We start from the raw sequence: 27,831 nt of genomic DNA, 5'->3' as shown, positions 1-27,831 counted from the left end.
CATAGTATTTTTTGTCTGCCCACTTGCAAGTAGGGTGCTACCGATGCTGGAGTTTGCCATACAGTTCTTGCTGGGTCTAAGATGACTTAATTAATAGGGAGGGCAATCTTTGAGGAGGAAGAATGGAGAATGTCAAGGAGTTGATGGTGTGTCCTTGACTTCTTCCAGTGGTATTTGGAGAACGTCTGCAACTCTCTTTGCCAACTCCTGGAAGAGACAAAAGTCATCTGCCAGAGTTGATGGGGAAGGCATTACGGCTTTATCCGGGGAGCAGGAGGATATGGTCCTCAGTGTCACTTCTTCCTTGGCACCGACCTCCTGTGCCTGTATGATGTCTTGTGGAGCCTCCAAAGCTCTGATGCTGTGTCCGAGGGGCTGTGTCTTGAGGGTTCTCGGGCGAGGCTGGAAGCCCAAGGGGCATGCTGGTGGTATGTCACTCAAGGTTCCTAATAGGGCCATTGGAGTGGTGGTGGCACAGAGCCTGGCAGTGGTGCCCATGGGTGGCCATACCAGGATGGCAGTGGTGGGGCCATCTGTGGACACGTTTGGGCTCTGTCAGTACTGAGCATCATATGCAGGGCCGACGAGAGGGGGGGGGGGGAAGCCGGTACAAATTACTGGGGCCTGGCAGTCCGGAAGGGGGCCCGGCAGTCCGGAAGGGGGCCCGGGGCCCGGCTTCCCCCCACCCCCATCGTTGCCTTACCGGGGCCCAGCTTCCCCCCCCCTCGTCAGCTCTGTTTAGCCTGTTCGCCCTTGCTGGGGGGCCCGAAATTTTTTTTCACCGGGGCCCAAACCCACTCTCAGTGGCCCTGATCACATGGGGCCCGAAAGGAGTCCTGTGACGCCACGTCCGTTGGTTTGCAGTCTGAACTAGAGAGCGGGGAAATGTGGCATGGCAGTGGAGATGATTCCCGTGCTAGGCAGAGGCTCAGTGAGGCATTCCTGGTACCACGGAGAAGGGACCCAGTACATCTGGTATGCGGAAGTTCCTGGAGTGATGGGATTCCGCTGGTACTAACTGTCCCAGCGATAGTGCTGAGGGGTGTGTGTGTGTGTGTGTGTGTCAGGGATCTTGTCCGTACTGGTCACTCCGGTGCTTGGCGAGGCATCAATGGTGGTACCAATATAGACTCGTGTATCAGGAACATCTTTTTATTGGAGTTCTTATTCCTGTCCCCCAGTGCTGACGACTCAGTCCCCATGCTCAGTGGTACTGGCTACTGATGGTGTCCGTTAGCCATGGGTGCCAGACTGAGATGCTCTCGGTGCCAAAGATACCGAGCAAGATGGAGATCGCTTATGGCCATCTCTGGGCTCACTATGGGGACTTCCCACTCTCTTAGATGACTTGTGAGAGGGGTCAGCAGTTTATTTCCTCAACCTACAACCTTTAGATGTAGAGGGCTGTGGCTCATGTCTGCCAGGTGACTCCTGGCGCAGGTCCTGAGGGGGCCTGAGAGCCGCTTCCATGAAGATGATCTTCTGTCAGAGCTCTCTGTCCTTACGAGATCGTGGCTGAAGTTGCTGGCAGAGACCACACTTTTGTTAGAGGTGGTCTTCCCTGAGGCAACGAATACACTGGGAGTGCTGCAATCGGGATTGCCTCCTTGGAAGTGAGGCATTTCTTGAAGCCCAGCATACCCCGTTGTGGGGGAAGAGTCCCCAGTGAAAGAAAAGCGGGAAAAATAAAGGTTTTTCCTCCCCCAATTTTTTTTTAAGAGACAGAAAAAAATGAGTAAAGAAGAAACTACAACTACACTATGCTACAAGGCTAATTAACTAACTGCGAATAGAGCAATGATCTTAACGGACTGCAAGGAGCTCCGTCTCTAGCCAGGGGCAACTGAGAAGGAACTGAGGGGGTTTAAGCAAGCATGTGCTGACTAGCCACGTGGGGCAGCATGAGGAGAGACAGTGCATGTGTGGGACTAACGGACACTGCTACCGAAGCTCTCCAATCAGCAGCACAGGGACACAAGCACAGCTACAGTCAAGCACCCATAGGGACACTACTTCAAGAACAATTAAGGCTCTTGTGTGGAGAGAGGTGATTAGACAGGTGAGAAAAGACTTTTCCAAAAACTTGAGCCAAAAATACTGCTCTAGTCAGCATCATTCAACTTCCAGTAATAGCCATGTCACAGACTGCAGACTGTATCTGCAAGGATGGAATCAGTCCTCGTCAGAAAATGTGTACACCAAAACTGTTGTGCTGAGCTCTAGTGAGCAGTTTATGAGAAACAAAAAGATTTGGAAAATGAGTGAGGAAATAAAACCGATGACAGATTAATTCCATATAATTTTTCACAGTATTGAACACTTACAACAGTCTTAAAAGTTCCATAATTTGGAAATAATGAAGAGTAAAGTCTGCTCTGCCCTTTTTATTTTTTAATGCATCCAGTCTAGAAGCAAATAGTTCCATCAAGGAAACAGGGTAGAAGGGGCCCTAGGTTCATAACCTGGCAAGCAATAATCCACATCATTTCACACCAAGAGCTACATAGGTCCTGTTCCAATGTGATGTAACACAGTGAAAAGGCACAGAACGCTGACATGCCATGCCAAGGGCTAATAAAAAAGTACTTTGCACATTACCAACATTCTCTCCACATGCTCAGTTTTTACCTTTTTGCAGTTTCTTAATAAAGTAATAGGAATAAAGCATGTTAACTAATGGCTGTGTTTGCAATGAATTTAATTTATCTCATCTTTAAAGGAAAAGTGTATATCCAAAGGAGGATGAGGAGGATGGAGAAATCAAGAGGAAAATCTGATAAAAACAGACAGCACATGTATGGAAATACCATGGTGGGAAAGCATCTGCTCACTGGCAGCTAATAGAAGGAACTGTAAAAATTAATAAAATAAAAGCTCTTTTCCATTAACTGTCTTTCCTTGTTAGTTTACTGATTTCTTTTTCGTGTTTATTTGTAGTGGTATATTATTTTCATGCTGTTCTTCACAGGTCCATTGAAAAGAGCTTATAATACACAAATTCCAGCTGATCCCAGGCAATGTATTCAGAAAGAACCAAATTCTGTGCTCGAGAGTGGTTGCGGTATCAATATGATTATGAAAAATAAACTAATAGTTCACACAAATCCACATTTTAAATCATTTATTTCAGTAGGAAAGATTTTTGAAATCCATACTTAAAGTAATTTTAAACTAGCTTACGCAAACACACAATTTCACACACGCCCACACTTAAGTATTTAAAAAAATAGAAGAAGAAAAAAGGCTAGAGGACAGTCTAACTGCACGTCACTCATAGAGGTCATAGTGCAATTACTATCACTATAGCATCTCAAGTCAACATGGAAGAATAACATTAAAAATGGCTTGTGTTTATCATATAAACAATCTTTGTTTTTTCTTCCTGGATTATTATAGATTGTATGATTTCCCCATCCTCTGCACTACTACAGTAGGGCTTGAATGGGTGTATTTATCTGTATGCAAGGAGTCAAGGGCTCTGTAAACAGGTGAACCCTAAAGATCCTTTCTTTCCCTATTTAATTGGTCAACTTTTACTACTTTTGGACCATATTTGGGAGCAGTTCTGGAATGGCAAGAGCTTTGCTGAGGAATTGGAGGCCACATCCCTCTTCCACTAAGGTAAATTTGATACTAATCAAGTGTACAGAAGAAACTGAATGTTTATGTTACTCCTGGCTGTTTGAGGAAAAGCTCCAGCAATTAGCCACCATGGTCTGATCTGCAAAAGCCTCCATCTCATTGTGGCATTTTTTTATAGTAATAGTCCTTGAGAAAAATCCTCAACTCTGTTCTGTAACATGCATGGCTAGACTCAAAACTCTGCTTTCTTCATCTTGGGCTAATCCTTTCAATTGTCACTGAAGAACCCTTTAAGGTTGATCATTTATGTGCTAGGTTATGCTTTTCCTTTCAAACATCTGAAGTTAAAAACACCGCAGAGGAAATGCTCTGTTTTCTATCATAATGCCTTAGAGGAAAATGAATATTCTATTGTATGTGGCTTTCATTGCTTAAAAAAAACCTCAACCTGTGAAAGCTTATTAATTAATTTCTCCATCCAAAGCTATGTGCTTCAAAGCTTAATGCTTCAAAGCTCACAAATCTCTTGTAGGCAAACTTAGTTTTCACTAGATGGTATGACACCAGAAATAGAACAAACAACCCCTGCACAAATGAGCTTAAAGTACTTCAAGAAAAGCTACAATATACAGTTTGTCCAGTTTTTTTTTTAAGTTTCTCCTTGATATTTATTCTAAATTAACAAAAAGGTTGCTAGGTATAGTCCTTTCACATTTGTACAGTAGAGTGTTTCAAAGGAATAAAAAGGAAGAGAGAATCCTCATTTTTAGCTAGGGGAACTAAAGTTCACAAACACTAGAAATTACTCAGAATGCCCTCTGATCCTTATTTATTCTTGTTGCTTTTTTTCCCCTCTTAGGCTTGACATTCCAAATGTTTCATATTTTAAAGAAAAATTGTTACAAGATGGTTTAGACAGTTCTGATAAAAGCTGCAGACAAATCTGTCAATGGCTGCTTCTGCTAAAAAAAATTACCAAACCTAGAAAAACAGTTTAGTAATTTAAATCATATCTATCTTACACAGACCAAAATTGACTAATTCCTTCTGTTAGAAAAGTAAAAATGTTGGGAAAGAGGGTACACACTACAGAAATCAGGGAAAGTAATTCGGTCCAGTGGTTGCTATTGTATTTTCAGCTCTAGAACAACAGAACTGGATTTCAAACCGACAATAAGGCACTGACCAGTCTCTCTCAGATCCAAGTGTCTGCCTCCCCACAAAAGTTTGGATGATGACCAGAAAGAAGTTCAGTTGTACCCACTGAAGAAGTTCAGCATTCACTTATACAGATTCCTTCAATAACAACTCTCCCAAACACCAAATCTATTTACTTTAGACACAAGCCATTTTTAGGGAAAGGCAAAGGAAAAAAAGAAAGGGTCGGTATTTAAATAACAACGCTTTTAAAAGTTGACCTCATAGCAAGAATAAACAACTCATTGGTGTGATTTAGTAGCAGGTCTAGTGTTTTGAAGCTTAGAGCAGGCAGTATATTAAAATGGCTGTGAAAAGATTAGGACTTCTAATGCTTGTGAATGAAAATACCAGAGGAGGAGAATGCAGAAAAATGCCACTGCAGGAGCCAGAAAAACATCACCACCCAATTTTCCTTTTATCAAAAGGCCCACAGTGCCTTAGCAACACAAAGCTACGTTTACTTCTGTTGGAAGGGAAAGCATCTTCCAGTTGACAACCTGCCTTCATTTCTCATTAACAGTGGAAGAGTATGTTCTTCTAAAAATTTAATTGCAAATAAGCGCACTTAAAATGTGGCAAGGAAACTAGCATTAAACTACAAAGTCAATCAACAAAAATAAACTGATGCAACTGTGTTGCATTCTTTTGTGTTTCCTTGATAGTTTGTTTCTTATATGTTTTCATTTTCAGTAGTAAATGTTCTGCTAGCAGCAACAATGTTGCTGCAAATTCTTCTATAACACATCTGAGTTCTGAGAGGGAAAGTTAACAAATAGTCAATTCCCCAAAAGGGCCACATGAGAGAGTGCAGAATTGAGGAAGTGAAGATCGCCCTGCCACGATTTTCAGCATAGTGAGCTTTTTCCTTTTCAGAACTTACAGAAGTGGTATCTGCTTGTTAGAATCTTGGAAAAGTTCCTTGTAGGAGAGGTTAAAAGTTGGGTATTAAAACCAGGTGGTACATACTTAACTCAAATGCACATTGAATCAGAGTTACTTGGGCAATGTTTCAACAGCATTTTCCACAAGAAATGGTTAGTAAAATGAAGCACATGCCTAGATTAACTCAAATTGTACAGATCCCATTTTGTAAAATCAATTGTGACTAACATTAGCTCTTTAAGAACACTGAAATGGAAGGCATTTGATTAAATGTAGCAGAAGTTATAAAGAAATAGCATTAAGTTAGAAAGCTAACATTAAGTTAGCATTTAGTACTTCAATTTACGATAGCCAGAGATGTATTAGAAGTGCACTACATTTAGTATCACCACAACTAATTCTCTAAACTGGGTGGATTCTCTGTTGGTGTTTAAACTAAAAATCTTATAGGAAGTGAACTGTGAAAAAAGTGGCTTTGTAGTATACCAGTCAGCGGATGATCAACATTTACATATAACCCAGCCAGGAAGATCTACTCTGAACTATTTTTGTCCACATTCCTGTAATAATGGATCTTTTGTTCTACAAGACATCTCAAGAGACCTCTTTCAACTAAAGATATAAATACAACAAAATAAAGTTATGAACGTTAGCTGCAAAATTTCAACAGCTACTGAAAGTAAAAACTAAAGAAAAACATTGCAAGATAAACCAAAGACAAACACAATCAACTGGCTGACATTCTGGATAGTGCATCCTTACCTATCTGGTTGCTGTATTGTTTTCCCATTACTACTTTAAACGTTTTGTTTAACTACTACTTTTTACAGAGAGGTGGATTACTCTGCTCTTCATAGTTGATTTGAGTTGTCATTCAATTTAAGCTTTCTGTGACAGGTTTCCTCTCAGGAGAGAAAAAAAATCATTTTTCCCTAATAATCTTCCAATTCAAAAGATGTAAAGTCTTAATTCCAGTAATCCTTCAGATTGTCACAAACACTAATACGGGATAAAACAGAACTAGATATTGAACTTCTGGTACTAAGTATCTAAAATTTTTTTCATTAATCATTGTTTCTCTTATTACTCTTGCTAAACATTTTAAGAGGCTTCTTTTTTCAACAGTTCTCCCACGAAAAATGAGATATTTGAGGCTAGAAAAATAAAGATCAAAATGATATATGATGTCTAAATAGGCAGAGAGCAGCTACAGGCAACAGTTCATCTAATGATGACTATTGACAAGGGCTCAGCACTGCTTTCCCCATCTTACTCTATGTACCATAAAAACAGAAGAAAAGATCTGGATAAATTCAAAGAACAAAAACAACACCTTCTGACCCGACTCTGTCTTTAGCAAAGCTGTGTGATGTCAGGCTGTGGCTCCCAGTTTCATGTTTCCTCTCACTAACATAAGAATAGATATAGTTAACCTGCAATGCAGCTAAATTAGCTTATTAAAAAAAATCCAAAATCCACAGGGTTACCATACACAATGCTTAAAAAAAGTACACACATTTTGTTAAAAACACTTTTGAGAAGAAACACACACTAAGTAATTTTAAAAATGCAAAACAAAAACGAAAGCTGTGCAAAATCTATTACAGTAATACTGTTGGCTATGAAGATGTTGTCTCTGCTATACACCCAACATGGGTTAAGTGATGTTTGAACTGAAAAGCGATTCGTCACTCGCAACCTCCTTTCAGGATATACTACTTCAGGATCAGAACTGATTATTCACTCTCCACAGAAAAAGATATACAAAGTGATACCAAATTGTGTAAGTGTGACACAGAAGTGTGCATCTACTATATCCTCTTTATACTAAAAACAGATTTCACAGAGTAACATTTGGAAACGCCCCAACTTTCCACCTCTCTCCTCCCCAAGAATGGTTCTCTCTTTATGCTAATTTGTTCTCTCAATAGGGACAGCAACCTTCCTCCTCTGCCTCATCAGTCACAAACTAATGATTTCTGTTAAGAAAATGCAATATTGATTCTGGGAACTTTAATGTGTGAAACTCTATCCCCTTACCCTGATTTAATAAATGAAGTGTACATTACCAAACAAATTACCACCTCTGGAATTTTTTTTTTTTTTTTTTTTATTTTAAGATTATCAAGAGAACTCATTACCTCAGACTACTGGATAGTTTTAGAAAGTCTAGGGGTCCACCTGTAAGCTTATTTACTGCTTTTGAATTACAATCTCAGTGGAATATCTACCATTTTTTCAAGAAGTTTTCCTGGACACTATTGGAATTTCTTCCATATTTATAAAGATCAATGTTCCGAATGTTAAATAGGGCTTTGTGTACAAGAGACTATAATTAAGTCACTCAAAAGAACCCAAAATAAGGCATGAATGAAAATTTAATGCATAGAACACAGCAAATTTGTCCTCCAGTTTGGGATTTTAAATTTTTTGAGGAAGTACGTTTAGTGACAAAGAATTACTCATATATAGGAAAAAGGTTTTGATTATCTAGTCCACCCTATTTTTCTTTCCTAGATTAAACTTCTCTAGGAATTGCAAATATAGTTCCAGCTCCTAAATCTTGAACAATACAGATAATTAAAACCATTTTTTTCAAAATGAAAATATGGAAACTCTGACATTGTGTCTCTCAAACACTGTAAAAAAGAGGTCTTATAAAACTGATACTCTGAAGCATTTTACCCTGAGAGAGGGTCTTCTGCTTTTCCCTCCCTTTAACTGTACCTAGGGGAACATCCTTCCAGAGAAGTAAAACATCTCTGTGAGCTATATCCAGTGTTTGTTGTGTAGTGGAACCATCACATGGAGGAAAGTAACCAGTGTAGAAACACAATGGGAAGGAAACACTCAGTTCTGACCTGATGACACCTCACAGCTCCCACTTAAAAAACCCAAAACAGACTATTCTTCAACCAGGAACTAGACAAGCATGTATCACGATCCTGCTTACAAGAAAAAGTGTGCTGTACACACACTCAGCCTTTGTGCCACTGGCAGGAAGTAAGGTTCCTATACAGTACTAAGGTTACCAAGTTTAGTACTTAAAACAAACAAACAAAACAAAACAAAAAAAAAATGTTGCATTTGTTACAGCTCTCATAGTCTAGGTCTGAGAAAATTAATGATGCTCCAGATCAAGTGAGCCTGAGAGAAGCTCCAATTGAAGGCTGCTAGTATAGTCTAAACACCATCCCTAGAATGTGTAAGTACCGCTATATCCTTAGTCTAAACCCAGCTGTTGATGCAACCCTTAAGAAATATGGTTATACCCTTTTTAAAGAATACTAAAAAGGTGGTTTCCCCCCCCCCCCAAAATTAGTATAAAGTTAAAAGAAATGCAAATTAGCTACAACCTATTTAACCCAAGCACAGCACCGCCATAAGTTTCACACACACTATTTGGTGTTGCATGTTGGTTTTCCTTTCACTCTTTAAGGCAGTGGTTTCCACAGGTCAGTTCAGAAAATATTAAGAAGCATGGTCCATGGCAGTTCATGTTGCAACTCCATTTTTCACTCAAGGGAATCCATTCCCCAAACTGTTAGTACTCCAGCGTTTAGAGACTGAGCCTTTAGGTTCTGTTCTGGCTCAGAAATAAATGTATAGCTGGCACGCTTTCTTCAGGAGGTCATGCTCAAATTATGAGAAACAGTTCATCAAATTGTTCTCTTTCATGTTTTGAATTAGCTTTTTACTCAAAAGACATCAAGTTGGCAGGAACCTAAAACAAAAACACAAGTAACAGCTGATTTTTATTTTGAGAATTGGCTTTCCATATTTCATCTTTTCAGAACCCACCCCTTGCAAGTTTAAAATGTTCAGTTTACCTCTCCCCTCTACAAAAAAAAGGGTAAATACAAGCAGTCAAGCAGCACTAGAGTAACAACAACTATAGGAAACATATATACAGAGAAGGCAGACATTAGATTGCAGTATGGTTTATAAAATGTGTTATAACATTTTGGCTCTGGTCTATATCTACAGGTGAATTATGACATAATGTAGTTTGGCCACAATTGAGAGTTTAACATTTATTAAAGTTAACAAGCCTATTGAAGACAGATGCAAGGCCTTCACAGCTGAAGGTCCCAGTTTATGGAATTCCAATGAACAGAGACTAGGATAAGGCCAAGTCTTGCCATGTTCATGGAATATGCAAATCTCATATCTTTGTGAAGGCATTCCCCAAATAATGGAGAGGAAGAAGTGCACAGCAGTGTTCTTCATCATTCTTTAATGGCTAGAAAACGGGAAGTGCTGACAACACTGCTCCTATAAAGAAGAGGAAATGCTAATATACTCCAGGAGCAGATCTAGAACAATCAGCTTGTTGTATGTGAGGAAGTCATATTTTGCCAGCACTTTTAGAGTGCTGTCATTCCTCATCTGCACTGTGGTTGAGGAATAAATCTTATTCCCCAAGAGATCCAGCTGCTTAATGTCCTTACCCTTTGATATGTATCTAGAAGCTTCAGCGTAGTGAGATCTCACATCAGCTGGAGAGTCAATCTGAGAGCCCAAGGTCAGACAAGTAAAAATATTCAAAACCTTTTTCAATGACCTGATATAGAGGGATAGTTTGTCTATTTCAGAGTCGGAAGAATGAATCTGGGGATAACCAAAGACTCCTTGTCAGTTTCATGGTACCCTTGCTTAAAAGGGATCTCCACAAATCTGAGGTACTTGGTCTACAGAATAATGAAGACCCTGTGAGCTTTCTTGGGACCAGACTAAGTCCTAGGTTGAAGCTCTCTGCAAGGGGTCACAATAAGTCCGGGAAGGGAAATCAGTTCACGAAGAGATCATAGATTCATCTGCAAAAGGTGAGATTCGAAGTGTTTCAAGGTCACTAGTCATCTCAAACTCATCCTCTTCCATTACTGACCCCTCAAAATGAGTGTGTTTACACAGCAAAAAGTTAGGACAGGCCTCCCACCACTGACAGTGCCAAACTTTAATACTGCACTTGGTTTACTGGACCTGAAAAGCCTACTTCCTAAGTAAGTGTTTGAGGTGGCCATCCTGATATTTATACGGGTGACTAGAGAAGACAAGGTAGATTGAACACCTGTCAGGATTGTGACCTTTTCCTAGGCACCAGTAGCACTGAATAAGAGTGTCTATAACAGACATAACTGCATTATATGTAGCTTATGGCTCAAAGCTAAGCTCTCATCAGTGTGCCCCCCAGCTTGGGTAGTCAGATTTGTACTAGCTCAACTTGAGCTACCACACTAAAAATAGCAGCACGGGCAGAGGCATGGGCTAGCCACCCAAGCTCACACTCAGGTGCTTCTTTATGCTTTTTAGCAATATAAGCAACACAAAATTTGATTAAAGGTTATATTGGGTAGCCAATACCTAACAAAAATGACACTAGGGCTGTCAAGCGATTAAAAAAAGTAATCGCGATTAATCGTACGATTAATCACACAGCTAAACAATAATAGAATACCATTTATTTAAATATTTTTGGATGTATTCTACATTTTCAAATATATTGGTTTCAATTACAACAAAATTTTAGAGTAAGCAAGTCCACTCAGTGTGAGTCTGCAAGTGCACTCAGTTCTACTGCTCAGTTCTACTGCTGCCCGTTTCGTTTACAATGTTACCTGAAAGTGAGCACAAGCATTCTCATGGCACTGTTGTAGCTAGGGTCGCAAGGTATTTATGTGCCAGATGTGCTAAAGGTTCATATGTCCCTTCATGCTTCAACCACCATTCCAGAGGACATGCGTCCATGCTGATGACTGGTTCTGCTCAACAACAATTCAAAGCAGTACGGACCGATGCATGTTCATTTTCATTATCTGAGTCAGATACCACCAGCAGAATGTTGATTTTCTTTTTTGGTGGTTCTGTAGTTTCCGCATCAGAGTGTTGCTCTTTTAAGACTTCTGAAAGCATGCTTCACACCTCGTCTCCGATTTTGGAAGGCACTTCAGATTCTTAAACCTTGGGTCAAGTGCTGTAGCTATCTTTAGAAATCTCACATTGGTGCCTTCTTTGCATTTTGTCAAATCTGCAGTGAAAGTGTTCTTAAAATGAACAACATGTGCTGGGTCGTCATTTGAGACTGCTATAACATGAAATATATGGTAGAATACGGGTAAAACAGAGCAGGGGCATACAATTCTTCCCCAAGGAGTTCAGTCACAAATTTAATGAACACATTTTTTTTTTTTTAAGAAGCATCATCAGCATGGAAGCATGTCCTCTGGAATGGTGGCCAAAGAACGAAGGGGCATACAAATGTTTAGCATATCTGGGATACAAATACCTTGCAATGCTGGCTACAAAAGTGCCATGCAAATTCCTGTTCTCACTTTTTGGTGACATTGTAAATAAGAGGGCAGCATTATCTCCCATAAATGTAAACAAACTTGTTTGTCTAAGTGATTGGCTGAACAAGAAGTAGGACTGAGTATACACTTTGATTTCAATTACAACACAGAATACAATATATATGAAAATGTAGAAAAACATCCAAAATATTTAATAAATTTCAATTGGTATTCTATTGTTTAACAGTGCGATTAAAACTGCAATTAATTGTGATTAATTTTTTTTAGTTAAACTGCGTGAGTTAACTGTGATTAATTGACAGCCCTAAATGACACTACACAGAATTTTGCAATACTGATTCTAAACACTACTACAGCTTACAATAGTGATACTACCAGTAAGGTGTTCTGAATTATTACTTTATAATAGCCTAGTATGTTGCTTTTAAAAAAATAAAGATATGTAAGGGTATATTATGCATAAAACCCTGTCAACATGTTACAAGTATTAAGATATCCCTTCTTCCTCCAAATTGCCCAGTTGCTTCATTTGATCCTTATAAAGGCTTAAATCTTTGTTTGTGAACACAATCTTTATGTTACCTCCAAGTTGTGTGTATTGGTAGGAGTATCTTGTTTTGCATAAAAACTGACCGACTAGTACTCCATTTTCTTTCACAACTAGTTACCAATGCCAAGTTCCGATCAGCAGCTCTCAATTCCTTTTCACAGTATTGTTCTCACCTGTTGTCTGTTGCTTTGGCAGGCAGCGCTCAGATGTTTGAACCACAGCATTGCATTCATTCTGTTACCAGCTTGAAACTTGTATGAATTTCCTAAAATGACAGAGGTAGGAAAAAAATTGATTAAAAAAATCAGACAAGAACAAATATAGTACTGTACTTCAATTCTACTGAAGTTCAAATAAATAAATAAATAAAACAATAAATTAAACATTATCAAAGAGTGAAAAGACAGAATTCTATTCATATAACTTTAGAACTTGGGTGGTGTGGTTGCAATTTAAACAACATCATTTGACTTCATACAACAGATGTGCTATATTCTGCCAAAAGTTCACAGCCTCCAAACCAATTATTAAGATCAGTGTCAATAAAAAACAAAATAAAACAAAAACAAAAATCCCCCCAAGACCCTGATCCCACCAAATTATTTAGAATGTTGTGACCAAAGTACTTTTTGTCCATGGCACCTGTGACAGATGGGGCAATTTCCTGCGATATCCTGGACAAACCTTACTGAATTAAGTTTAAGTATCTTAGGTGTCCATTACATTAAAAATGCAAATGTTTATATATTATTATGAGGTTGTATATAACATCTCTGGGGGGAAGAGACACGACTAATGTAAACCTGGGAGGCATTATGAGCTTCAAAGACTATTTGAAACAATGAACTTTTAAAGTTAAGTGGGTTTCCCAAGAAACCTCTAGGGACAAGTATATGCAAATGTAACTCCTCTGATTATGCAAAAACCCAGCCTTTTGAAGCTACTAACTGAGAAGAGACCCATTGTCCACTAATGATCTATTTCCAGTTCAAAGATACTGGCTGTATAAAGGGGCGACTAAACTTTTCATGAGTGTGATTGTTCTGAGCTAACAGCTGTTACGAACTTGTGACCATAGAAAAACCCGTTGGTGAGGTTTGTAGAACTGTTCATCTGCCAGAGCCCTTCATGGTATTGGGGTGATTGCTGGTAAGCTTATTAGCATGTGTGAACATTCTTTTATTGTTTTTAATATGTACTCTGTAATGCTTTTACCTTAAGAATAAATGTGCTTTCTCAGAAGGAGCTATGTGGTAACTTAAAGGACAGTTACCTGTTCCGTAACTGGCGTTCTTCGAGATGTGTTGCTCAGGTGTATTCCACTATAGGTGTGCGTGCTCGCCACGTGCACCGGTACCGGAAGTTTTTCCCTTAGCAGTATCCGTAGTGGGGGAGCACCGCTGCGACCCCTGGAGTGGTGCCTGTATATCGCGCCATAAAGGGGGCTGCGTGCTCCCCCCACCCTCAGTTTCTTCTTGCCAGACAACTCCGACAGAGGGGAAGGAGGGCGGGACGTGGAATACACCTGAGCAACACATCTCGAAGAATGCCAGTTACGGAACAGGTAACTGTCCTTTCTTCTTCGAGCGATTGTTCATGTGTATTCCACTAGAGATGACTCCAAGCTATCCCTGAGGGAGGCGGGTAGGAGTTTAAGTGTAAAGATTTAAGGGTTACTCGGGCGGAGCACCGCTCTACCAAACCCGGCGTCATCCCTCGTTTGGGAGACGATCGCATAGGGCGATGAAAAAGTGTGGACAGAGGACCACGTAGCAGCCCTACAGATGTCCTGAATAGGGACATGAGCCACATAGGCCACTGACGAGGCCTGGGCTCTCGTCGAATGAGCCTTCACTATAGGAGGCGGGGGGACCCCTGCCAGGTCGTAGCAGGTGCGAATGCACGAAGTGATCCAGCGGGAGATCCGCTGGGTGGAGACCGGTCGCCCCCTCATGCGTTCGGCTGAAGCAATAAAAAGCTGGGGGGGACCTCCTAAATGGCCGGGTTCTGTCTATGTAAAAGGCCAGTGCTCTGCGCACGTCTAACATGTGCAGGTGGCGTTTCTCATTGGAGGAATGGGGCTTAGGACAGAGGATCGAGAGGAAAATATCCTGATCCATGTGGAAAGCCGAGACTACCTTCAGCAAAAAGGCGGGGTGAGGGCGGATCTGAACCTTGTCCTTATGAAAGACCGTATATGCGGTTCAGAGGTCAGGGCCCTGAGCTCGGAGACCCGGCGGGCTGAGGTGATAGCCACTAAGAACGCCACCTTCCACGACAGGTGGGACCACGAACACGTGGCTAATGGCTCAAAAGGAGGCCCTGTGAGGCGGGAAAGTACCAGGTTTAGGTCCCAGAGCGGGACTAGGGGTCTGGCGTAAGGGAATGCCCGATCTAATCCTTTCAGAAACCGGGCCGTCATGTGATGTGAAAACACAGACAGGCCCTGCACCGGGGGATAGAAAGCCGAAATGGCTGCCAGGTGCACCCTGATGGAGGAGGGCGCCAGGCCTTGGGTCCGAAGGGATAGGAGGTAATCGAGGACAAGCTGGATAGACGCGGAAGAGGGAGAAGAACCTCTATCCCTTGCCCACCTAGAGAACCTATACCACTTAGCCAGGTAGGTTTGCCGCGTGGAGGGTTTCCTACTCTCCAGCAGGACCCTTCTCACATCCTCAGAACACCTCCCCTCCTCCTCATTTAACCACGAAGCAGCCATGCTATCAGATGGAGCGTAGCTAGGTTGGGATGGAGGAGGCGACCTTCCTCCTGGGAGAGGAGGTCCAGACATAGCGGCAGTCTGCAAGGAGGGGCCGCTAAGAGTTGCAGCAGGGACCCGTACCAATGCTGACGGGCCCAATCGGGGCTATGAGGATAATCCTTGCCCTGTCTGACTTCACCTTCTGTAGGATCCTGTCTATTAAGGGGAAGGGCGGGAAGGCATACAACAGGGGCCCCGACCATGGGAGCAGGAACGCATCCGATAGCGCCCCGTCGCCCTCTCCCGCTCTGGAGCAGAATCAAGGACACTGTCGATTCTGGGCGGTGGCGAACAGGTCTACCTGGGGAGCACCCACTGTAGGAAGATCCACCTGGCCACCTCCTTGTGCAGGGACTACTCATGCTGTTGGGAGAATACCCTGCTCAGGCGGTCCGCGAGTGTGCTGCTCTTGCCGGGCAGGTAAAAAGCCCGCAGGAGCATATTGTGAGCTATACAGAACTCCCACAGGAGCTGGGCTTCGAGGCATAAGGCCCGGGAACGCGTGCCCCCCTGTTTGTTGACGTAATACATGGTGGTCGTGTTGTCCATGAGGACTCTGACCACCCTCCCGTGTATGTGCTGGCGAAATGCCACGCACGCCAGGCGTATGGGCCTGAGCTCCCTGACATTTATGTCCAGGGTTAGTTCCTCTGGTGACCACATACCCTGGGTCCTGAAATCCCCCACGTGGGCTCCCCAGCCCAGGTCTGAGGCGTCCGACACTAGATCTAGTGAGGGAGGGGGCTCTCGGAAGGGAATACCCTGAAGCATGTTGCTCGGGAGGGACCACCATTGGAGGTCTGCCACCACCCTGGGGGGCACTGTGACAACCTTCTCCAGGCCATCTCTGGCCTGGGAATAGCGGGAGGCCAGCCAGAGCTGAAGGGGCCGCATCCAAAGTCTGGCATGTCTCACCACATAGGTGCAAGCTGCCATGTGGCCTAGGATTTGGAGGCACATCCGTGCCGTGGTTACCGGAAAGGCCATGACCGAGGCAATGAGAGCTTTGAGCGTCTCGAATCTGTCCCGTGGGAGGGAGGCCATGGCTATCCGGGAATCTAATGGGTGATGTTGGCAACTCCCTTATGGAAAGGGAGTGCCACATGCCCCGGTACCTAGGAGGTGAGGACATTGAAGAGAGTATCGGAGGGCTCCTCCATCTCCTCGGCCCGGAGCTCGAGGTTGGCTGCCACCCTCCGAAGTAGCTCTTGATGCGCTTTAAAAGTCCTCTTGAGAAGAGGGATGCGGTAACGCAACTGAATCGCCCTGCGCCGAAGAGGTGGACAGTGCGGTGCCTTCGGCGGCCAACGGCATTGTGGGCTCCACATCCGGATTCGGTGCCGGAGTCGGTGCTGGGGGTTTGGCACCCATGGCCTGATCCCGGTGCCGGGGAGGCGACGCGGGTTGGCCCTGAGAGGCTCCCACCACGGAGCGAGGTCCCGGCTGCGCAGGTGCCTGAGGCCACGGTGCCCACTGGCACCATTGTCCCTGCCAGGGCACGGCCTGGAGCAGAGGCGCATCGGGCGCCGGCAGGGCAGGTTGGTCCTGTGGTGCAGCACTGGGAGAGACGGCTGCGCGCCGACGCCAAGGTCCGGGAGGAGCGCACGGTGCTGTAAGAATGGTTGGAGCGGTCTCTATCATGACGGCTCCTGCCCCGAGACTTCAACCTGGAGAAGGTCGAGAGATATATGTCCCTGGACTCCTTGTGGCACCTGTGGCCACAGTGCCTCGGTGCCGGGGACTCTCGGGACTCACCGCGAGCATGGCCCCTGTGACGGCGGGTGCTTGAGTACGAGCGTCAGTGCCGACGGCGTCGTGACCTGTTCCTCTCGGACTCACTGGAATTGGAACGGCGTTGCCTCTTGCCACCTCCTCGACGACGATTGAGACTGGAGGAGTGGGATCCGCTCATCGAAGAGCCCGGATGCGGAGTCGACGTGTGTCGTGGGGCTCTGCTCGGCACCTCAACCCGGGAAGGTGCCTCGACCTCCAACACCTCCGGGGAGGGCTGATGGGCACCCAAAGGCAGCTTCCCACAGGACCGGGGGCCCGACTGAGGAGGTGCTCCCGGCACCGGAAGCGTTAAGATGTCACGCGCGGCCTGAGCTGCCTCTGGCGTCGAAGGCATGCGTACCGCCGGCGAGGCTCGTGCGGACGGGACTGGACTACTCCGCTCAGCCCGAGTCGGAGGTCTCTGTCCCGGTGGGGATCACGGGCTGCCCAACTCGGGTCCGGCCTTACCCTTGTTCTTCTGTCGGCGCCACTGAGACTTCCCTTGCTTCTTAGCTGGGGAGTGGTGCCGGGACACTGACGGCGCCTCGCTGCGCACCGAGGACGCGGTACCGGGTGCCGATTCGGAACGGCGCACCGGAGGCGCTTCGCCACGTGCTGAAGACGCGGAGCCCGGCGCGGTGTCAGCTCGACGCGCCGGTGCTGGGGCCAATGCCAACTCCATTAAGAGAGCTCGGAGTCGGATCTCACGCTCCTTTTTCGTCCGAGGCTTGAAGGAGTGGCAGATCTTGCACTTGTCACTAACATGAGACTCGCCCAGACAGGGAAGACACTGATTGTGGGGATCGCTTCTGGGCATGGAGTTGCAACAGGAGTCGCACGACTTGAAGCCTGGGCCACGGGGCACGCCCCGAGCCAGGCACTCGCGAAAGAAAGTTCAACAAGGAAAGTTCAGTGAAACTGGATACCACTCAGCTAGAAACGCTGTAGCTAAGAGCGGGAGAGTACTAGGTTCAGGTCCCAGAGCGGGACCGGGGGTCTGGCGTAAGGGAATGCCCGATGCAGACCTTTCAAAAACTGGGAAGTCATGTGGTGGGAGAATACCGACTGACCATACACCGGAGGGTGGAAAGCCGAAATTGCTGCTAAGTCTACCCTGACCGAGGCGGGCGCCAGCCCTTGGGTCCTAAGGGACAGTAGGTAATCGAGAATGAGCTGGAGTGACGCGGATGAGGGGGAGGAGCCCCTTTCCCTCGTCCACGTGGAGAACCGATACCATTTGGCCAGGTAGGTTCATCGTGTGGAGGGCTTCCTGCTCTCCAGCAGGACTCGCCTAACATCCTCAGAGCACCTCCCCTCTTCCTCGTCTAACCATGGAGCAGCCACGCTGTCAAGTGAAGCGTGGCCAGGTCAGGGTGGAGGAGGGATCCTCCCTCCTGGGAGAGGAGATCCGTTAGGAGCGGCAGTCTGCACGGAGGGGCCACTAGAAGTTGTAGGAGGGTCCCACACCAATGTTGATGGGCCCAATCTGGTACTATCAGGATAACCTGTCTGTCTTTACTTTCTGTAGGACCTGGCCTATCAGGGGGAAGGGCGGGAAGGCATAGAACAGGCAGCCCGACCATGGAATCAGGAACGTGTCCGATATCGCTCCTTCGCCCCCTCCTGCCCTGGAACAGAACTGAGGGCAGAGGCGATTCTAGTTGGTGGCGAAAAGATCCACCTGGGGAGTACCCCACTCTAGGAAGAGTTGCCTGGCAACCTCCCTGTGGAGTGACCACTCGTGCGGTTGGGAGAAAATCCTGCTCAGGCAATACGCGAGCCGGGTAGGTGAAAGGCCCTCAAGGAGATGTGGGCTATACAGAACTCCCACAGGTCTAGGGCTTCCTGGCACAAGGCCGAGGACCTCGTGCCCCCTTGCCTGTTGATGTAATACATTGTGGTTGTATTGTCCGTGTCCATGAGGATTCTGACCATCTTCCCCTGCAGATACCGGTGGAAGGCTATACAGGCTAGGCGCACCGCCCTGAGTTCCCTGACATTTATATGTAGGAGCAAGTCTGAGGCCGACCATCTGCCCTGAGTCTGGAAGCGCCCCACGTGGGCTCCCCACCCCAGGTCCGAGGCGTCCGACACCAGATGTATCGAGGGAGGGGCCTCTCGGAAGGGAATCCCTTGCAACATGTTGCTTGGGAGGGACCACCACTGCAGGTCGGCCAACACCGTGGGTGGAAGTGTGACGACCTTGTCCAGGCTGTCCCTGGCTTGGGAGTATTGGGAGGCCAACCAAAGTTGAAGGGGCCTCAACCTGAGTCTGGCATGCCGCACCACCGAGGTGCATGCTGCCATATGGCCTAAGAGTTGGAGGCACACTCTTGCCGTCGTCACGGGGAAGGCCGTGACTGAAGCTATGAGACCTTTAAGCATCTCAAACCTGTCTCGGGGGAGAGAGGCCGTGGCCACTACCGAATCTAACAGTGCCCTTATGAAGTGTATGCGCTGAGCTGGGACTAACGTGGACTTGTCTTTGTTTACCACTAGGCCTAGACTGTTGCAAGTGGCCAGGAGGAATTCCACCTGGGCCTGAACCTGGGATCGAGACTTGCCCTTGAGCAACCAGTCGTCCAGGTAGGGAAATATTTGCAGCCCGTTTCACCTGAGGTGGGCTGCCACCACTGCCGTGCATTTGGTAAAAACCCTGGGGGCCGTAGAGGCGCCAAAGGGAAGGACCGTAAACTGGTAGTGGTCCTGCCCCACCAGAAATGGAGGAAGCGCCTGTGACCCTCGAAAATATGGATGTGAAAATACGCATCCTGGAGGTCCAGGGCCGCGAACCAATCTCCCGGGTCTAGGGACGGAATAATAGAGGACAGAGACACCATACGGAACTTGCAACGGACCAGAAACTGGTTGAGATACCAAAGGTCGAGGATGGGCCTGAGCCCGCCTTTCGCCTTCGGGATCAGGAAATACCGGGAGTAAAACCCTTTGCCCTGGAATTCCCGAGGTACCCTCTCCACCGTGCCCAGGGTGAGGAGGCACGCCACCTCCTGGTTTAGAAGGAGGGCATGCTCCGGGTCTCCGGGGTCCTCCTTGGACGGAGGATGGTGGGGAGGGAGCGAGGCGAATTGCAACATGTACCCCTTGGAGATGGTACTGAGGACCCACCGGTTCGACGTTATACGGAACCATTGCACTCTGAGGGCAGGTAAACGGTTGCCAAACACCAACTTTATTAACTGGGGGGCTTCCCAAGCAACAGGCCCGGTGGTCCCCCACAAAGAGTCAAAAACGCCTCTTCCTCTGCCTCTTGCCCTTCGAGGGGCCCGGTCGTGGAGCTGAACGGGACTGGCACTGGGATCGACGCCTCTGCTCCCTCGGCCTCTTGGCGCGGGCTCATATCTGCCCCTAACTGGGGGAGCCGAGGTCTGAGGCCTGGGTTTATCCTTGGGTGCTGGGACATAGAGGCCTAGTGTCTGCAGGGTGGTGCGGGAGTCTTTCATCCCATGCAGACGAGTGTCTGTTTGGTCCACAAACAGGACTTTCCCGTCGAAGGGCAGGTCCTGCATGAGGGACTGGGATTCTCCAGACAGCAAGAGCCACGACGCTGTTCGCATGGAAATAGCCGAGGCCATCGAATGGGCCACTGTGTCCGCCACATCCAAAGCCGCTTGAAGAGCTGCTTTCGCCGCCGCACCCTCGTCGACCCCCGCTTTAAATTCCCTCTTGTCCTTGTCTTGGAGAAGAGGTTTGAATTTCGGCAGAGACCCCCACAAGTTAAAATCATACCGGCTCAGCAGCGCTTGGTGGTTCGCCACCCTGAGCTGGAAGCTCGCCGATGAATAAACCTTTTCCCCAAAAGTGTCTAGTCTCCTGGCGTCTTTATCCTTGGGGGTAGGAGTGGGCTGGCCATGTCTCTCATGGTGGTTAACGGATTCCACCACCAGCGAGTTTGGGGTTGGGTGAGTGTACAAGTACTCAAGCCCTTTTGCTGGCACAAAGTACTTCCGCTCCGCCTTCTTAGAAACGGGCGCCAGGGAAGCCGGGGTCTGCCGAAGTCTGGTAGAAATATTGGCTACCCCCTGGTGAAGAGGCAAGGCCACACGGCCCAGTGTCGAGGAGGACAAGACATTAAACAAAGTGTCTGATGGCTCCTCCATCTCCTCAGCCTGGAGCTGGAGATTCAAAGCCACCCATCTAAGAAGCTCTTGATGAGCCTTAAAGTCCTCCCGAGAGACAGAGGGCGATGCCGCTATAGACTCGTCCGGTGCCGATGAGGCAACCGGTACTACCTCCGGGGCGTCGGGCGGTACCGTCGGCTCAAACCCCGCGTCCGGGCCCGAGTGTGGTGCCGGTGGCTCGGTGCCTGAGGACTGATCTCGGTGCTGAGGCGGGGATGCCGAGTGGACCTGGGGTGCCCCTGCTACAGAACGGGGTCTCGCCGGTGCGGGCGCTTGGGGCCACGGTGCCCATTGGCACCACTGTCCTTGCAATGGCGCCCCTTGCCACTGGCCCGTATGGGGTCCTAGCAGAGCCACTGGCTCTCGAGGGGCAATGCGGCCCGGGGAGGGACGGCTGGGAGCCGAGGCTGAGGTCACCGATGAACACACGGTGCCGTAGAGCGGCTGGACTGGTCCCGGCCTTGTCGGCGCCGACCTCGGGATTTGGACCTCGATGACAACAACATGTATACGTCAGAGGTACAGTCTCTGGAATCCCTCTGGCGACTGTGGCTACGATGCCTCGGTGCCGGTCGGGATGCGCTCCGAGTATGGCGTCTGTCTCGGCGAACACTCGAATGTGAGTGGCGGTGCCGACGGCGTCGAGAGCTACTCCTATCACTCCGACTGGAAGAGGAGCGTCAACGCCTTCTATCACGGTGCCTGCGGCCCCTCCAGGCAGTGGAGGCCTCCGGAGACTCGCTCCCAGGCGACCTGGCCGACGGAGCAGAGGTCTGTCGTGGGCTACGGGAAGGCCCCTCGGAACGGGCAGGCATCTCTGCCTCGGATCTGGCTGGAGATGGTTGGTGAGCACCCAATGGCGGTTTCCCTCGGGACCGGGGGCCCAACTCGGGCGGCACAGCCGACACCGGAATGACGAGGATGTCACACGCTGCCTGTGCTGCCTCCGGCGTCGAGGGTATTCTTACCGGAGGAGAGGCACGCGCGGACGGGACCGGACTACTCCACTCCGCACGAGTCGGAGCTCTAGGTCCTGATGGGGATCATGGGCTGCCCAACTCGGGTCCGGCCTCACCCCTATCCTTGTCTCGGCGCCGCTGGGTTTTCCCTTGCTTCTTCGCGGCAGAGCAGTGCCAACTGGTTAATGGGCCCTCGCTTCGCATCAAGGACGCGATGCCCGGGGCCGGGTCAGGTCAGCGCACCGGTGCCAGGGCCAATGCCGACTCCATGAGTAGAGCCCGGAGACGGATATATCTCGTTCACGCTTCGTCCGAGGCTTGAACAATTTGCAGATTTTGCAACGCTCACTTACGTGAGTCTCGCCCATACAGCAAAGACACAGAGTGTGGATCACTTCTGGGCATGGAATTGCGACAGGAGTCGCACGACTTGAAGCCTGGGGCACGGGGCATGAACCGAGCCAGGCCGCTAACTAGAGAAACTAACTATGGTCGAAGAATCGTACCACTAAGGCTAGAGGGCTACCGCTAGGCTGGAGCACAAAGTTCCGACGACCTTCACTGGCGGCAAGAAGGAACTGAGGGTGGGGGGAGCACGCAGACCCCTCAATGGTGCGATATACAGGTGCCACTCCCCCACTATGGATACTGCTAAGGGAAAAACTTCCAGCACCGGTGCACGTGGCAAGCATGCACACCTACTGTGGAATACACCTGAGCAATCACTCGAAGAACAACATGTTAGATAGGTTAGAACGGGGTTCTCAAACCGGGGGTCAGGACCCCTCAGGGGGTCGTGAGGTTATTACATGGGGGGTCGCGAGCTGTCAACCTCCACCCCAAGCCCCGCTTTGCCTCCAGCATTTATAATGGTGTTAAATATATAAAAAAAAAGTGTTTTTAATTTATAAGGGGAGTCGCACTCAGAGTCTTGCTATATGAAAGAGGTCACCAGTAAAAAAGTTTGAGAGCCACTGAGTTAGAATATGTTATGAAAACAGCTTTTGATACCCTTTCTGCATATTTTGAACTACTATGGAGAGTTAATAGTCTCTCCATAGTTAAAGCTGATGCTGGATTTTTATTAGAAGCCCACTTTATGAGATGGCTTTCATTTTTAATATTTTCCTAGTTGTTCGTTAGCTCATTAGATCTCTAAGGCCTGGTCTACACTAGGCGTTTATGTCGAATTTAGCGCCGTTACATCGAATAAACCCTGCACCCGTCCACACCACGATGCTATTTAGTTCGATATAGAGGTCTCTTAAATTCGACTTCTGTACTCCTCCCCAACGAGGGGAGTAGCGCTAAATTCGACATGGCCATATCGAATTAGGCTAGGTGTGGATGGAAATTGACGCTAATAGCTCCGGGAGCTATCCCACAGTGCACCACTCTGTTGACGCTCTGGACAGCAGTCCGAGCTCGGATGCTCTGACCAGCCACACAGGAAAAGCCCTGGGAAAATTTGAATTCCTTTTCCTGTCTGGGCAGTTTGAATCTCATTTCCTGTTTGGACATCGTGGCGAGCTCAGCAGCACTGGCAACGATGCAGAGCTCTCCAGCAGAGATGGCTGTGCAATCGCAGACTAGAAAGAGGGCCCCAGCATGGACTGATCGGGAAGTCATGGATCTCATCGCTGTGTGGGGAGATGAGTCCGTGCTTTCCGAGCTGCGCTCCAAAAGACGGAATGCAAAGATCTATGAGAAGATCTCTAAAGCCATGGCAGAGAGAGGATACAGCCGGGATGCAACGCAGTGCCGCGTGAAAATCAAGGAGCTGAGACAAGGCTACCAGAAGACCAAAGAGGCAAACGGACGCTCCGGAGCCCAGCCCCAGACATCCCGTTTCTACAAGGCACTGCATTCCATCCTTGGTGCGGCCGCCACCACTACCCCACCAGTAACCGTCGACTCTGAGGATGGGATATTGTCCACGGCCGGTTCCTCGGACATGTTAGTGGACGGGGAAGATGAGGAAGGAGATGAGGAGGACGAGGCAGTCGACAGCGCTTGCAACGCTGATTTCCCCGACAGCCAGGATCTCTTCATCACCCTCACAGAGATCTCCTACCACCTGTCCCCAGCCGTTAACCAGGACACAGAATCAGGGGAAGGATCAGCCAGTAAGTGTTTTAAACCTCTAAACATTTATTTTTAACAGAACAGGAATTTTAACAATACCAACAATTTTAACAATCTCATGATTAGTTTGCCCTAGGCGCTTAACGTTTCAGTCCCTGGCAGTGCAACTATTAAAAACAAATCTAACAATGTCCGGTTTTGCATGACTGTTCTGCCCAAGCCGCTCTACTGTTTAGTCCCTGCCAGTGCAGTTACAGTAAAATGCGGTCTACGTGTCCGGGGATAGAGCAGAAATCCTCCTGGGACATCTCCACGAAGCTCTCCTGGAGGTAATTGGAAAGCCTTTGCATCAGGTTCCTGGGGAGAGCGGCCTTATTGGGTCCTCCGTGGTATGAAACGTTTCCGCGCCAGGAGACCATCAGCTACTCCGGGATCATTGCCCTGCAGAGCATGGCGGCATACGGCCCTGGTCTTTGCAGGCTTTCCCGGAGCATTCTTTCTTTATCTCTGTCTGAGATCCTCATCAGGGTGATGTCGCTCATGGTGACCTGCTTTGAATTAGGTAGGGGAATGTTAGTATTGGGACTGCTTGCCCGTTCCTTTACAGAACTGTAACCGCTGGTTTACAGCCACGCGGTGGAGGCGGGAGAGGTGCGGCATACAGGGATCTTTCCCTGGGACAGCCGCGAGGGGGTGGGACAGGGGCAGAGTTGATGCTGGCCGGATTGCTGGCAGCAGGGACTAGCATTGCTTTCAATGTGAAAGGAGGCCAGTGCTACTATCAAAGTTTTAAGCAGCCACAAGTCTACGGCTTACCATGTCTGCCTGCCACACAAATTCCGGTGTCCTGCCCCGCTTCTCAAATCGGCAGTGCAAGACCCCAGGCACTGAATGCGAGGGCCGAAAATTCGACCTTGTCCTGAGTGCGCATGTGATAGGTACAGTGCATGGTCTTGTTCACAGAGAAAGACTATGTTCTTTGTTCACAACTACATTTATCTTTCTGAGGAATTCACTCCCTTTTTCCCATTCCCACAGCCACATCTGCGACTGTCTCCCAACCCAGCCTGGCATCACACACCCAGAGGCTAGCGCAGATTAGGCGGAGGAAGAAGAGGACATGTTCTCAGAACTAATGGGCTGCTCCCGAGCCCAGGCAGCACAGCAGACCCAGTGGAGGGAGAACTTGTCCCAAATGCACCGGACACACATGGAACGTGAGGAGAGGTGGCGGCAGGAAGACCAGCAGGCGACTCAAACACTGCTTGGACTTATGAGGGAGCAAACGGACACGCTCCGGCGCCTTGTTGATGTTCTGCAGGAACGGAGGCAGGAGGACAGAGCCCCGCTGCAGTCTATCAGTAACCGCCCGCCCCCGCCACCGAGTCCCATACCCCCCTCACCCAAAGTCCAAAGAAGGAGGGGCGGCAGAGTCCGTGAAAACTGTCACTCCACCCCTGCAGACTGCTCAAGCACCAGAAGGCTCTCATTCCCCAAAATTTGAAAAGTCCTTTCCTTCCCGCCTCACCCAAGCCCCCGTCCATGTTTCACCCCCCAGTTTCATGTGTGGTTGTTAATAAAAAATACGTTTCTGTTCATTACTGTTTCCATCATGTTCTTTAGAGGAGAGTCTGTCTGAAGGGGGGGTAGGGGGGTTGATAATTGGACAGGACAGCAGCAGGGCACACACACAGTGCAGTCACTAGTTACCCTGGTCAGTCTGGGAGGTGGTTTTCATGTTCTGTGGGGGGGTGGGGGGTTGCTCTGTGACTTTGTGGCGGGGGAGGGCAGTTACAGATCTTATGCAGCAGCCCTTATCCTGGATCACAGAGCCACGCTGCAGGGGATCTGTAACCCTCCTCCCCCTGCCACAAAGTCACAGAGCCACCACATACACGCAGTCCCCATCAGGAGGGCTGGCAGGCTCCGTTGAAACAACCAGTCCACCACTGCGGAGCCTGTCATTCCTGCAGTTTAGAAGCGTCATTTGCATCAGTACACTACACCCGCTCCCCACCACAGTCTGCGTCCCAGGTTTAAAACATTCCCGCGAAAACAGTAATAAAGAAAACGGTGTCCATTAACAAAATAGAAGTCATTTTATTTTTAAAGGTGTGTTGGAAGGGGGTATGTAACTGGAGAGGATAGTCAACATTGACTGGGTAAAGAAACAGGGGCAGGTTCAGCTTCTCTGTACACAAACTTAAAAGTCACAGGTTACCCTGCTCACTCAGGAACCTAGCTTTCAAAGCCTCCCGGATGCACAGCGCGTCCCGCTGGGCTCTTCTAATCGCCCGGCTGTCTGGCTGTGCGTAATCAGAAGCCAGGCTATTTGCCTCAACCTCCCACCCCGCCATAAAGGTCTCCCCCTTGCTCTCACAGAGATTGTGGAGCACACAGAAGCTGCTATAACAATGGGGATATTGGTTTCGCTGAGATCACAGCGAGTCAGTAAGCTTCTCCATCTCCCCTTGAGACGGCCAAAAGCACACTCCACCACCATTCTGCACTTGCTCAGCTGGTAGTTGAAGAATTCTTTTTCAGTGTCCAGGGCGCCAGTATAGGGCTTCATGAGCCAGGGCATTAGCGGGTAGGCTGGGTCCCCGAGGATCACTGTAGGCATCTCCACATCCCCAAGAGTTATTTTGTGGTCCGGGAAGTAAATACCTTCCTGCAGCCGTCTAAACAGACCAGAGTTCCTGAAAACGCGAGCGTCATGAACCTTGCCTGTCCATCCGACGTTGATGTTTGTAAAACGTCCCCGATGGTCCACCAGTGCTTGCAGCACCATTGAAAAGTAGCCCTTTCTGTTAATGTACTGGCTGGCCTGGTGGTCCGGTCCCAGGATAGGGATGTGAGTTCCATCTATAGCCCCACCGCAGTTTGGGAATCCCATCGCGGCGAAGCCATCTATGATGGCCTGCGCGTTTCCCAGGGTCACTATCTTTGAGAGCAGTACCTCAACGATTGCGTTGGCTACTTGCATCACAACAACCCCCACGGTAGATTTGCCCACGCCAAAGTGGTTCGCGACTGACTGGTAGCTGTCTGGCGTTGCAAGCTTCCAGAGGGCTATGGCCACTCGCTTCTGGACAGTCAGGGCTGCTCACATCCGGGTGTCATTGCGCTTAAGGGCAGGGGACAGCAACTCACAAAGTTCCATGAAAGTCCCCTTCCGCATGCGAAAGTTTCGCAGCCACTGTGATTCATCCCAGACCTGCAGCACTATGCGGTCCCACCAGTCCGTGCTTGTTTCCCGGGCCCAGAATCGCCGTTCCACAACATCCACATGACCCATTGTCACCGTGATGTCCTCGGCGTTGGGTCCCGTGCTTTCTGACAGGCCTGTGCTACTCTCAGACTTCAGGCCCTCACCGCGGTGCCGTAGCCTCCTCGCCTGATTTATCTGCATCTGCCTCTGGGAAAGGTGGATGATAAGCTGCGAGGCGTTGACAACGGACACAACTGCAGCGATGGTCGCAGCGGGCTCCATGCTCGCAGTGCTGTGGCGTCCGCGCTGTCACTGACCAGAAAAGTGTGTGAACTGATTTCCCGCCAGCGCTTTCAGGGAGGGAGGGAGGGCGGTAGT

General features: G+C 48.2%; 1 protein-coding gene across 4 annotated transcripts in view; it reads right to left on the bottom strand.

The window, feature by feature from the left end:
- Window positions 1–9,303: 9,303 nt before the first annotated feature.
- Window positions 9,304–27,831, bottom strand: part of LOC113407498 (ras-specific guanine nucleotide-releasing factor RalGPS1) — a 287,535-nt gene continuing 269,007 nt past the window's right edge. For all 4 annotated transcript variants that reach the window (XM_026656083.1, XM_026656082.1, XM_026656084.1 and 1 more), the window contains 2 exons: window positions 12,699–12,790; window positions 9,304–9,388 (listed from right to left, as the gene is read on the bottom strand). In XM_026656083.1, the coding sequence (XP_026511868.1) occupies window positions 9,359–9,388; window positions 12,699–12,790 (122 nt within the window). In that variant the 3' untranslated portion in view covers window positions 9,304–9,358. The remainder of the gene's footprint in view (window positions 9,389–12,698; window positions 12,791–27,831) is intronic.

The sequence above is a fragment of the Terrapene carolina genome, unplaced genomic scaffold, assembly GCF_002925995.2.
Source record: "Terrapene carolina triunguis isolate 2854851 unplaced genomic scaffold, T_m_triunguis-2.0 Scaffold212, whole genome shotgun sequence".
Lineage (NCBI taxonomy): Eukaryota > Metazoa > Chordata > Testudines > Emydidae > Terrapene > Terrapene triunguis.
Note: the sequence above shows the minus strand (reverse complement) of the source record. Positions and strands in the feature narration are given on the sequence as shown.